The sequence below is a fragment of the Gorilla gorilla genome, chromosome 10 (assembly GCF_029281585.2).
Source record: "Gorilla gorilla gorilla isolate KB3781 chromosome 10, NHGRI_mGorGor1-v2.1_pri, whole genome shotgun sequence".
Taxonomy (NCBI): domain Eukaryota; kingdom Metazoa; phylum Chordata; class Mammalia; order Primates; family Hominidae; genus Gorilla; species Gorilla gorilla.
This window is the reverse complement of record NC_073234.2, coordinates 105,040,339-105,053,279: the sequence shown is the minus strand read 5'-3', so window position 1 is coordinate 105,053,279 and position 12,941 is coordinate 105,040,339. Positions and strand designations below refer to the sequence as shown.

Sequence of the window (12,941 nt, the reverse complement as noted above, 5' to 3'; positions counted from 1 at the left end):
AGTACTGTCAAGTGACACAGAATTAAGAGGAGGATGAGGACTGATAAAAAGCCTGAGATCATTAATAGATGATGGCTAATAGAAGCATTAATAGAAGATGGCTCTTCATACAGAGCCATCTTAGTAGTGTGTGGACAGAAGAATGGATTCAGTTTGTCAGGGTCAAGGTGAGAGTGGGCCATTAGGAGGAAGCATTGTGAATAGATCTTTTTAAAAAGTGGGATAAAAGGAGGGGGAAAAAAAAGAATAGCCTGATGGGTTATCAAAATCCAGGAGAGACATGTTTTTTGGTTTTTTTTGTTTTTGTTTGTTTGTTTTTTGTGGCAGGGAGGTGGGTGGAGAAAAATGGTCTTTTATGTAGTAGAATGTATCTGAATATTGGCTAGTCTGAGGAAACCAAGAGAAGGGGGATGGAAGTGGTGGTAGCTTGCAGTGGCAATCAAGGAAGCAAGGTCTTGGAGCAGACTTGAGGACCCTGGAAAGAGCTGGAGTAATTTAAGAAAGTCTTGGAATTGAAAGAGGAACATGACAGGAAGTTAGAGATATGTCTGTGAATCATATATGACTGAGAAAAAATTCTGATGGAACTAAGAACTCAGTTTTTAAACTTGTACCAACATTGCTCAGCCAGATGGTATGTCTATTCAGGGGTAGCTAATTAACCATATGGGTGGTAGGAGGATAAAGAGCAAGTGAGACATAAGAGCAAAACTGGAGTCGCTGACCATTGAGAAGTAAGCATTTTTAGGGAGGCAAGTGTTGATCAGAAAGGATCTTGACTACCTTTGAGCTTGAAGGTCAGAATGTTTACACAAGACTCAGTAGAAGTGAAGAGAAATAAAGTGAGATAAGTTGTTCACTGGAGAGGAAATTTTGAAAATAGAACAATTCCACGGGATGATAAGTTTACCTTGTGGCCCTCTGCTTGAATAGCAGGTAGAGAATACAGATCAAAGTCTTAGAATGAAGGTCAAGAGTGTGTGAAACCAGAGAGTTTGAAGGATCACCAACATGTTGTGATGGAGTGGGCTACAGTTCAGCACATCCCTGTTGCCCATATTCTTTGCACTTTGGTGAGTTAACCATAAATAAATTCTTGTCTGATATCCTCTTAAAATAGAATTTACCTTATTTTCCAACCAGATTATTTAAATGTTTTGCAGAAGTGAGTATTGATTTACTGAACTGTTCTTTAATAATCACAGCTGGAAATTGCAAAAGATCATCAACTATGAAACTATATAAATAAAACGAGATAAAGAAATGGGAAAGTGCCTTCTTCCCTTAGTTCTCTATTCAATTGGTGAAGAACTGTAATAAATCTTATTGAAATCTAGAGTTTTTAATTAAGAAAACAGAAAGCTCATGTTAAATTTACAGATAAGAGTTATGCCTCCCTCAATATTGCCAACTTTATTTTTGTGAGCTCTTTCAGTGACATAATGAGCATCCTGTTTCCTTAAGCATGTAAGTGTAGGTTCTTGTGAATTGACAGGATAGAAGCTCTTAAGAACTGAGTAGGCCGACAGAGCAGCTGGTGTGACATTCAAGTGTTCATGTTGCCTTCTAGCTCCTGAACAGAAGGAAAAACACAGTTTTAATTTAGAAATCTCTTCTTTGACTATAGCTGAAAATTTCAACACCAGTGAGACTGGAAAATGATAGAACATTTGGTTCTCATATTTAACTGGAGATATAGTATGTTCTTATATTTGGTAAACTGCACAGGATTATATAAAATTAACTTTATTTTTTGAGCTTTTCAAAAGCTTATTTTACTAGGAAACTTACTGTAAAGATGAAAGGTTTATAAAATGCCTAAATAGAACAATAGAATAGGAGAAAACAAAGTAGTTTATTTTCTGGGAGAGCAAAAGAAAGTAGGTACCTAAGATTCTCTGTTAAACTCTTAAAAATTTCATATTTTTTAGGTGTTTAAAGTAATTTAACATACGTTCAGAATGTATCAATATGAGTCTCCACATATTTTGAATAAAAGAAATTATTTGCAGTGTTTATGTATATTTGTGTATTGTAAGGCTTAAATGGAAAAATATTAGTATACTTGATACTAAAAATCAAAACACACAAAAAAATCAACTCAAGTAATATTTTTAGAAAGTAGTCTGCTTTCAGTTATCCATGCACATCAAGAATAGCATAATAGGCCGGGTGTGGTGGCTCACGCCTATACTCCCAGCACTTTGGGAGGCCGAGGCGGGCGGATCACGAAGTCAGGAGATCGAGACTATCCTGACCAACATGGTGAAACCCCATCTCTACTAAAAATACAAAAATTAGCTGGATATGGTGGTGCATGCCTGTAATCCCAGCTGAGGCACGAGAATCACTTGAACCCAGGAGGCGGAGGTTGCAGTGAGCTGAGTGCACTGCACTCCAGCCTGGCAACAGAGCGAGACTCTGTCTCAAAAAAAAAAAAAAAAAAAAAAAAAAAGAATAGCATAATAAAGAACCATAAGTAATTTGCTTATATTTGTTTGAGGAAACTTTTGGATCAAGGTGACAATCCAGCAGTTTGTTCCCTAGTCAAGGTTGAGGCTACACTTTGTCAGTAGTGGCTCTCCAGACCAGTAGCATTGGCATCACTGTTATCTGAGAAGTTGTTAGACAGTCTCATGAAGTCTTCGATCAACTGAGTGAGGCTCAGGAATCTGTGTTTTCACAGGTAATTGAGGTGATTCTGATGCATGCTGAAGTTTAAGAACCACTAATCTGTAGTGTGTTAACTTTTAAGTTTGTTCTGGTTTTGGTAAATTCAGAGGGATTGTTTTTGGTTTTGTAAGTATAACCTTGCAAAATTAGACCAACCTCCCAAGAGACAGCTATCATAAATGTTTGGGATAAGATGATACCAACTGACTTGACCATAGACCAAAAATTTCTATAGTTCAAGATACCTGTGTATGAGATCATTCACATTAAAATTTTATCATATACTCTGCTTAATTAAGTACTTTGTTGGCATGAATGAATAATCTGTACTGAAAATGACAGCTATCAAAAGCCAAAATAGTTATCTAACAGCCCCAGGGAGGGAGGTGAGTCACCTGTTCTGCTTTGGGCTGGCATATTTCTTTATAAACTAAAGGCTGTGGGAAACAGGAGCTGTGCTTGGGCCTTTAGGATAAGAAAACCTGGGTGTTTTTTTTTTTTTTAACACTTTCACTGAGCCAGACTGTTACATTGTGGTTTCATCATTTTAATTGAATTGTGGAATTCTGAAATATGAGAGAAACAAAATAAATAGGCCCTGTAAATGCACATGCAAATAAATTTTTATTATTATCAATAAACGAATCTCGTTTCCTCTGACTAAAAACAGATGAAAGCAATTATAAAGGCTGCTGTGCCATCCAACCCCTCCCTACTGACTGCTTTGACTTCTTTGAAAAAAGGGACAAACAGTGGAAAGTGAAAACAAGCAGCTAGAGATGACAGTGTAGTGGGAATAAGTGTCAGACATCAGAGAAATGAAGGCAGAAGAACATTTCAATAGGGAGTGGTTAACAGTAGCAAAGGTTGCTAGTAGGTTAGATTAGGGCTAAATGTGTCCATTAGATTTAAGAACAGGATCAATGGTCACCTGGAAGAGTAGTTTCAACGCAGCATAAAAGAGGAAGCTAGATTGTCATGGGTTGATTTATGAGTGGGAGATAGTGTAGAAACAGCAAATTTTGGAGCAGGTGTTAGTTAGATGTGGAGTTAAGTGTTTTTTTTTTACCAAATGGTATTTACTGGGTAAGATTGTATTCATTATTATTTAGACCTACTTGCCAACTTTATTACCATGTTGATTTGGCAGATTTTTATTTAGCATGGGTAACCCTAACAAATTATTTTTCAAATAAATGTAATGTTTCTTTCAGGCTGTATGAAATATTATAATTCAGTATTATTTCTTTGCATACCCTCAAGAATCTAAGACCCTGGTTAAAAAACTTTGCCATGTAGCAGGCGTGTAATTCATTTTAAAATCTGAAATATCCTTTAACTTATTCTGCTGTCTAAAAGGATTTAAAGGAAAGCTATAATATATCTGGCATACCAAGATGGTTTGGAAACTCCTTGAAAGCTGTGACTTTCTCTTAACTCATCTAACACCTAACATATTCTTTTAAACAGTGTTAGGAAGTTTTGTTTAGCTCTGCTATTTAAATTGTGGTTGCTTCCATTGTAAAATCTGTTTTTCAAATTTATTTTAACTTATGGTTCAAGAGTACCTACTATGTTCCAGACAGTGCTGGGGTTAAAAATGAATGGCACAGATTCTCCCATGAGTTACAGTTCACTGGGAAAGACAGAGAGGTAAACAAATCATTGCAGCTGTGTGATAAAGGCTATAATAGAAGAACAAATTAATGCCTTATTCTAATCTAGTTGTTTCCCACCCTGAGAGATTTGCTAAAGTGTTTATGCCAAGTTTATAACTGACAGCAGCTGTAACTTGCCCTTTAAAGTACTGTACTTAGTCTCTGCCTCTGGAAGAGTCTACTAGATAAGTAAGTTACTTAGGGGAGTAGGACTAATTTTAGTCAACACAGACACAGGGATGGTATTTAGGAATCCTTTGAGACTAATAAATCAGGCATTTTAGATAATGCTTATTTTCTGCTTTATCAGCTCTATAAAACTAAAATCCTTTGAATTTACTCTTGTTTATGTGTTATTCTTGACTCATCTAATATAAATTACTTTTCTAAACAAGCAGTATAGGTTTAATGATCTTTTATGTGAGTGTGTATGTTTTCTTGAAGCCCCTTAAAAAGTGAAAAATGTGACTTGAGTAAATTTAAATTTGAGTCATTCCTTGATTTCTTTAAAGCATTTTAATGAAATAATTTGAATGTACCAAAACTTTGTAGAATAAACTCTTTACCATTCTTAATCTTGTAGTGTCTGTTTGATATGTATAATAATAAACCATCTGCTCGTTTCACCATGAGCGTGAGATATTACATGCAAGCACTTATATTTAAGTTTACAGTAAATTATCATGGTTGAAGGAGTTCAGATTTTTAGGGTGTGAATCGGGTAAAAGGTTGTTGTCTTTCTGCAGAAAGTGACTATATAAGAAGGTTGAAAGATCATAGTCTTTTTGGAAGACTGAGTAATAATAAAACTCCAGTCTCGTGTTAAAAAAAAAAGAAAGATCATAGTCTCTCTTGATAAGATATGGAGATCAAAGATGGATAAAGCATGGTTTGTTGCCTTTAAATAACTTTTCAGTGTAATGGGTCATAAATTTAGGCTCAGTTATGTAGTATACTATCCAAACCTTCTATAGGACATTTGCAGTGCTAAGTTTCAGATTGTCCACACTGATTGAGAATCACTGCTGATATCTAAGAGGACTGGGTGGGGTGGGGCTGGATTTTTAAACTCACGAGGTAGCTGTCACTGTCAATAAAATGCCAATAGCAACCACAGTGAGAAACAGCTATGTAGGCTAGCTGTCGCTCTTGCTGTAACTGTGTCTGTGTGCAAAGGAAGTGGAATTGATTTTGTGTTACAGAAAAAAACACACACAAAGAAAAAAACACACAATGAAAATGGAGATCTCTTGAGTTCTTTTTTGAAAGCCCGTGTCAAAAATTATTTTTTAGTTCTTTGTCAGTCAAATGGTGCATCTAATGGTCAGGGTGTCAGTACCAGTTTTAAAGTACAGTGCCAGTTATTTCCCTGATGGTAGTAGCCTCCTTAAAACTTGGATATTGTTTATCCTGCGATTTAAATTTCAGCTATTTACTCTCATTTTTAATGATTTTGTGAGTATTTAATGCTTGCTTTATTTTATAAGTATCTTTATCCATTTTGGAAGTAGACAATTATGAGTGTTTGGTTTTAATGGCCATAAAATGAACTATTGGATTTGATCTCCAGCATCCCTTTAGCTGTTAAATTCTAGAATTCTTTGCTTTGTAACCATGATTTAACAGAAAAGTCTTTTTAAAATAGTGTTTTATTTTGATTTTGATTTAGTAACTTTTATAAAAAGTAATACTTGCTTAATCACTCCAAAAAATCAGTAATTACTCTGATTAAGGTATCATATTAGTATATTTGGGTCCGGGGAATAAGCTCTAATTGTGTACAGTTATGTCAAAGTTGATACTAATTTATGAGATGGTACACATTGACTTCTAAACACCAAAGAACTAAAAATTTGAAACTTAAAACTTTGTATTCTCATTAAATGAATGAAAATAAAGTGTCTTTATCTTTAGAAGATTTTTTTTTTTAAACCCTAAATCAATAATTTGTGCTCATATAGAGCACAAATTCATGCTTAATCCATGACTGGTCATGGATTAAGACCCTTTGTAAATACTAGTTTTGGATTTAAAAATTTTCTGAGACATGTATTAAAACTAATAAATCAAAATTTGACTTAACATTTAAATTATTTCAGTATATCAAATCATATACTGATTCTCTCTTCCTCTAATTTTAAAAATCTTATTAAACCTTCCATATCTGAAATGGTTTGAGGTCTTCCTCATCTGGGGTGGGAGAAGGCTATTCTCTGCAGAATGGATCTGCAAATATTCTTAAAGAACAGTAAAAATAGCTAAAATGTATTTGTCATTTACTGTGTGTCAAGGTAAGTTCAAAGTGTTTTACATGTATTTACACATTTAATAAGATGTGTACTGTTTTTGTATCTCTATTTTACAGATGAGCCTGTTACATAATAGGTGTGTATGTCCAAGGCAAAGTAAAACAGATCTGTTACCTCTCTTTGTTAGATACTATATTCCTGTCCCTACTGCCTGAGAACACACATGCTTTGGGAGTGAGGGAAGGCACTTACATCAATCATGCTAATTAACACCAAATTAATGCATTTTTTAGCTTTGAGTAAACTGAACTTTTGTCTTTGCATATATGGTGTTGCATTTCTTATATGCCATATTTGTACAGTTATGTTTTGGGAATTAAATGTAAGAGGCCATACTTTTATACCAATTAAATTTAACCTCTCATTCCCATTTGTCCAGATCCCAATTCTGTCATGTAACGTATTGCCGATTTTTACCTAGCTTTGAGTTGCTTATAGATTGGGTGAATACAACTTCTAGGTCTTCAAATTTCTAACAAAAATTTCGAATCATTCAGGAATTAGGAACCCAACAATGCGTTAAGAAAACACCTCTTTCTAGATTGGTCCTTTTCTATCTAATATATTTAGTTGTATTAGCATATATTTCTGTCTTGCCTGCAAAAATCTCATGCTGATGTACAATATTAATAATCATTTTTAGCACTCCATGTCTTACCTGTTAATTTACTTTGCTATTTTCTTATATTTATTTAGTTTTTCTAATAATTGATTTTTTATTGTTGAGTCTGGATAACTTTTCTCTTTTTTTTTTTTTTTTTTTTTTGAGTCTCGCTTTGTCCCCAGGCTGCAGTGCAGTGGCGCGATCTCAGCTCACTGCAAGCTCTGCCTCCTGGGTTCACACCATTCTCCTGCCTCAGCCTCCCGAGTAGCTGGGACTACAGGCGCCTGCCACCAGACCCAGCTAATTTTTTGTATTTTTTAGTAGAGACGGGGTTTCACCGTGTTAGCCAGGATGGTCTTGATCTCCTGACCTCGTGATCCGCCCGCCTCAGCCTCCCAAAGTGCTGGAATTACAGTCATGAGCCACTGCGCCTGACCAAGTCTGGATAACTTTCACACAACTTTTCCTTGATCTGTAAAGTAACCTTGTGAAAGAAGGAATTGAAATTGTATTATTAACCAACCTCTTTATGAGCTCTACTAACTACTGGGATATAATCTCCTTTTGTCTTTTTCTAAGGCCCTACCCATTCACAGTAAAGATTATATGTCAGTAAAAATCCACCTTATTGTTCTTTTTGAATATTGTAACCTTTTTTGCCCAACTCCAGTCTTCAGCTACGTGTGCGTGTGCGTGTGTGTGTGTTCTGTAATACCTCAAAGACTACCAACAGTGGTTTGTTCAGAGACAACATTTATTCTGGGATAAATTTTGTAAGCCAGGAGGCCTACATGTGCTTTCTTTAAAATCTCCCTCTTCTTGGGCCTCAGCTTGCACTTAACATTTTTTCTTAGACTTTTCAAGTAGAAGATAAAATTCTATTAGAAAATGAAGAGAAGCAAAATAGATGTTCTGCTTTCTGTTGTATATCAGTCCCAAATAGCCTGTGTCTCAACTTGATTGTCATGTTGTAGCTAACAAGTGAAAAGCAAAACTTTTTTATTGTCCTTCGTATTTTTGTCAACCAGCCAGTTAGATGAATGGAAGAGTAGGTAAAGAAGAAAATAGTAAAAGGAGCTATAGGTGATCTAGAAATAGACAACAACCTGCTGCATAATTTGTAGGTGATTGGTAATTCAAATAGGTCCACTTTGGGAAAGTGGCTCATTTGCATTTGGTGCTTTTGTCTGGGTTTCCTTTTCTTTAAACAGTGAGGGAATTGAGCATGATTAATATTCATCTGCTTATCAAAGCTCTGTGGCTTGCAAAGTAATAGAAAACTCAACCCCTGAAGGGCATTTATTGACAGATTACGGAAAAGATCAGTGATAGGACAAACTTTAGTCACTGATTGACCCAGGGGCTCAATTGATGTTCAGGATTGACAGGCACATGCTATCTCTCTCTCTCTCTCTCTCTCTCTCTCTCTCTCTCTCTCTCTCTCTCTCTCTCTCTCTGTCTCTCTCTCTGTCTCTCTGTTTCTGTCTCTCTGTCTCTCTCGCCCCTCCACATGCTCTCTATTGGATCCATTTTCAGAGGCTTTCCCCTTGTGGTACGAGATGACCACAGTAGCTCTTCATGTGTCTCTCAGATTTAAGTTCAATTAGTATAAACAAGCGTTTGCCCCAGAGTCACAGCAGAAGTCTTGTTACCACCCATTGGCTCTTGTTGGGTCACATGCACATTCCAGAACTGATGATCAGAATGGCTGCTGGGGATGTCTGGGAATGGGGATAGAACTCTGCTCAGACTCTGTTGAGCGTTGGGGAATCACAGATTCCTAAACGAAAAGTGAGGCTATTGCTGAAAGATAGGGAAAGGGATGCTGAGATGGCAAATAGCAAATACAACAGTGCTCCTTCAGTTCTGATTTATTGTATAAATTGGTACATTTGGTAGTATTTCACGATTTTGTGACCTACAAAAATGTCCATTTTGACCTATTAAATGTGAAGACCTAATGTGGAGGCTGTAGTGGATAATAGGTTCCAGTCTTAGCTGTATTATGTATCCTTATTGTTGAGGAATTTAAAGGCATTCAATTAATAACGTTCTTTTCTCCTGTTTGAATTATGTGAAAAGAAAAGACAGATTGGCACGTAGGAATAAAAAAAAACAGTTTTATTACTGATAAAAGCTGGAATGGATGACTTGGTTTTTGTGTGACAACAACGCTCTAGTATTGAACCCAGAACTAAGCAATTATTTACCTCTACTCCAGTAGGCTTTTAAACCTTGGGGTCTGCCCCTAAAAGTTCAAACCAGAATACATGAGTCCTACAGTTATCTGGCTCCCCAAAGAAGGCAGAGGTGAAGAAGCTACATATGTCTAGTTTCTCTAGGAAAATCTCCTATCAGGCAGGTCATTTCACATCCATGGTGATTGATGGGATAGCAGGCCAGGAGTTGTTGAGGAAAATTCCTCTTTGTGGAAACCAGAGGACAGATGAACAAACATGCCCTCAACACACAGACTTATCTTAATTATTTTATTTGTTAAATAATAATCTATTTTAAGGTTAGTGTGATGTTCAGGCCAACAAATTCTGGATATAGAAACCTAAGGAGATTATGAAATAACCACCCTTTCCAGTTTTTCAAGTTGGATTATTATTATAATTGATGTGTGCGTAGGAGGGAACCCACTTTGCCTGGGAGATGAGTAAAATTGGTAATAATTAGACAAGCATAAGGATTTGTGAAGTGGGAGGAAGGAGGCAATGCAAGAAAATGTCTTGCAGAATCTGTAACTGTCACATCTTTGCAAGTTTAACCTAAGGCAAGCAAACTTTTCTCACCCAGCCATCCTCAACTCACTCATATGAATTCTAAGTTTTTAGCCCATTCTCCAGTTCAGTCATTCTCACAAGTGTGCTCCCTAGACTGATAGCATCAGCATCACCCCAAAAATTATTAGAAATGCAGATTATTGAGCCCCACCTTAATCTGCCTGAATCTAAAGATGCTTGAGGTGTGGGGCCCAGCAATCTAACTGATTCTCTGGGTGATTCTGATATATGCTGAAGTATGAGGACCATACACCATGATTTACAGACATCTTCATAGCAATTTCATAGCTGAAGATTTATTGCATTTGCCATTCTAATCTTTTCTAGTTCTAATCATCAAACATTTTAAAAATATTTTGGAGCGCAGGTAGATTGCTTGAGGTGGGAAGACGTTAAATCTGTAAAATGGAGCCAGACAGTCATGAGCAGTGGGACTGCATTTTCATCTTGTAGGTTTAGATTTAGTGGCATGATGCCTATTTCAAAAACTAAATGTAGCAGCAAAATGCTTAGGGCATTGTATGTGTGAGACATTAGAATGAGGAAGAACCAAGGGGTTAATAATTATAATTTGCATAGAGGAACTTGAAGATCAGGAAGAAAAGGGGTTATATACAGAAGAGACTTTTCAAAGGTAGAATTAACTTAGTAACTGACTGAAGCCAGAAAGGATGGAATCAAAGATGATTTAAGATTCCTAGCTGAGGTGATAAGGATAATGGTGGTGGCAGAGCTATTTAATGAGTGAATGAGATGAGTCCATTGTTGGGCATGTTAACTTTGAGGTGATTGTGTGGAGAGGAGAGCTTATCTTTAGGCAGATTAGTATAATAGGAGGACTTGAAAGTATGATGAAGAAATAAATGTGATGCATGTATTCGTTCCTCAAACTTTTACTGAGTGTCTACCATGTGTCTGGTACAGTTCTAGGTTCTCAAGATGTAGTAATGGGCAAACTCTGCCCTCAGAACTAATACTGTAGATGGAGGGAAAAAAATAACATATAAACAAATGAACAAGATAAATTCAGGTAATAAGAAGACTGGGCAAGGACAACAAAAGAGTAGAGAATTTCTTTAGATAGGGGGTCAAAGGAAGACCTGAGGTGGTAACATGTGACAAATCATATAGAGTATAGTTTTTGCCGGCCAAAAGATTTTAGAGTCACAGAGTGGCCAATGAGAATTACAGGAAATAATATTAAAGGATCTCTTACGCTTTTTGTCCTTTCAGGGGCTATTCTATATGAAAGACTTGGAGAGAGAGAGATCCAAGTATAATGTTAAAAGGAACTTGGGCTTGGAGACAGTCCACCTCAGACATTTCAGCCATTTGTTAGCTGCGCAGAAAACTCACTTTCTTGAAGTCTGCTCTTATCAGTAGAAGAAGAAGGAGTAACACCTCATGGGATTAAATTGTAATGATTAAGTGAGAGAATGAATTTAAAACAACTAGCATAGTGCTTGGAACAATAACAGTAATACTGAGTGGATCATAAAATTCAGTCATGTGAAGTGCAGTTTTATTTAATAGTGTAATCTAATGTCTTCTGATATACAGTTTTATTTAAAAGTTGTGCTTTGATCTTTTATCATGCAAAGCACTTTAAAAGCACAAGACTGGAGTTCAAAAATATTTATATATTAAATAATCTACTTTAGCTACCTGATGACATTTAGAAAATATGCTTACATGCATAATACTCTTAAGATAGATTTTATTAACTTTTAAATATTTTCTTCTTACAGATGTGTATATCTCATGATTGATATGGAGAAACTAGTCATGGGCCAAAGGTCAAGATACTTCTCTGGGAAATGTTGCTGCTGATGCTGCTTTACAAAGTCATACAATGAGTGTTTGGTTTAAGAAAGATTTTCATATTTAAAAGATTTTCATCTTGGAAATACATCAAGTGAAAATTAAATTCTTTTGGGAAACATTTTCCTTCTGATATATTATACTTGTAATGGGCGATATGGCAAACAACTCAGTTGCTTACAGTGGTGTGAAAAACTCTTTGAAGGAAGCTAATCATGATGGAGACTTTGGAATTACGCTCGCAGAGCTGCGGGCTCTCATGGAGCTCAGGTCCACAGATGCATTACGAAAAATACAGGAAAGCTATGGAGACGTCTATGGAATTTGCACCAAATTGAAAACATCTCCCAATGAAGGTGAGTTTTATTATGCTTGTTTTTGGTTCTTTGTGCAAAGAGTTCTATATATTTGGCTTATAAATGAGCATGCTTATATTATCTTGGCGATTGTATGATTATGACATAATTATAGTGACATTAAAAATGGGTTAGTTATCAGATTAATACAGTTAAAGTATTTTTATATTAACACATAAATGTTGCAAATTAATTTATATGTTTTAGATTGGCGGGATGAAATATTTTGTTCCATTATATATACTACTGCTGCCTGTTTATGATAAAAAGATTGTCTTCCCTTTGAGCTATAGAGGATGGAACCAGGCTTGGATGCCTCCCAGGGATTTGGTGGAAATAAACTCTCGGATCACTATCCTTCATTTTACTGGGTGGCTTAAAATAGTTGTCACTCAGTAGTTGATTGAGTTGGTTTTAGCATATGAGGCTTAACCTAACCTTTAATAATTAGCTCAGGAGTTCCTAAAGCAAATGAAATAGAAGAGATGGAAGTTAGTTTTTCACCTAACAGACATTTCCTTTAATGAAACTAGATTTAGTCTTTGAATTATGTTGAATATTCCTGTGTTCACAGAAGCCTTTGGTTTCATAAATTTGTATTTGTGGCAGGTTTTCCTTTTGAGAATCAAAAAGGAAAATTCATTATAACTTTCTGGCATTATGGTCTTTGAAATGATTTCAGAAGATTGCCTTTTATAAATTAATCAGATTAAACATAAAATAAAGGTTAG

General features: G+C 35.8%; 1 protein-coding gene across 6 annotated transcripts in view; it reads left to right on the top strand.

Annotated features, from left to right (window-relative positions):
- Window positions 1-1,051: 1,051 nt before the first annotated feature.
- Window positions 1,052-12,941, top strand: part of ATP2B1 (ATPase plasma membrane Ca2+ transporting 1) — a 78,628-nt gene continuing 66,738 nt past the window's right edge. For 3 of the 6 annotated variants that reach the window (XM_063694205.1, XM_055357913.2, XM_063694206.1), the window contains exons 1-2: window positions 1,054-1,073; window positions 11,782-12,210. In XM_063694205.1, the coding sequence (XP_063550275.1) occupies window positions 12,003-12,210 (208 nt within the window). In that variant the 5' untranslated portion in view covers window positions 1,054-1,073; window positions 11,782-12,002. Of the gene's footprint in view, window positions 1,074-11,781; window positions 12,211-12,941 lie in introns of all 6 variants that reach the window. The other 3 variants (XM_055357916.2, XM_055357914.2, XM_031000581.3) reach the window with 3 other exon arrangements.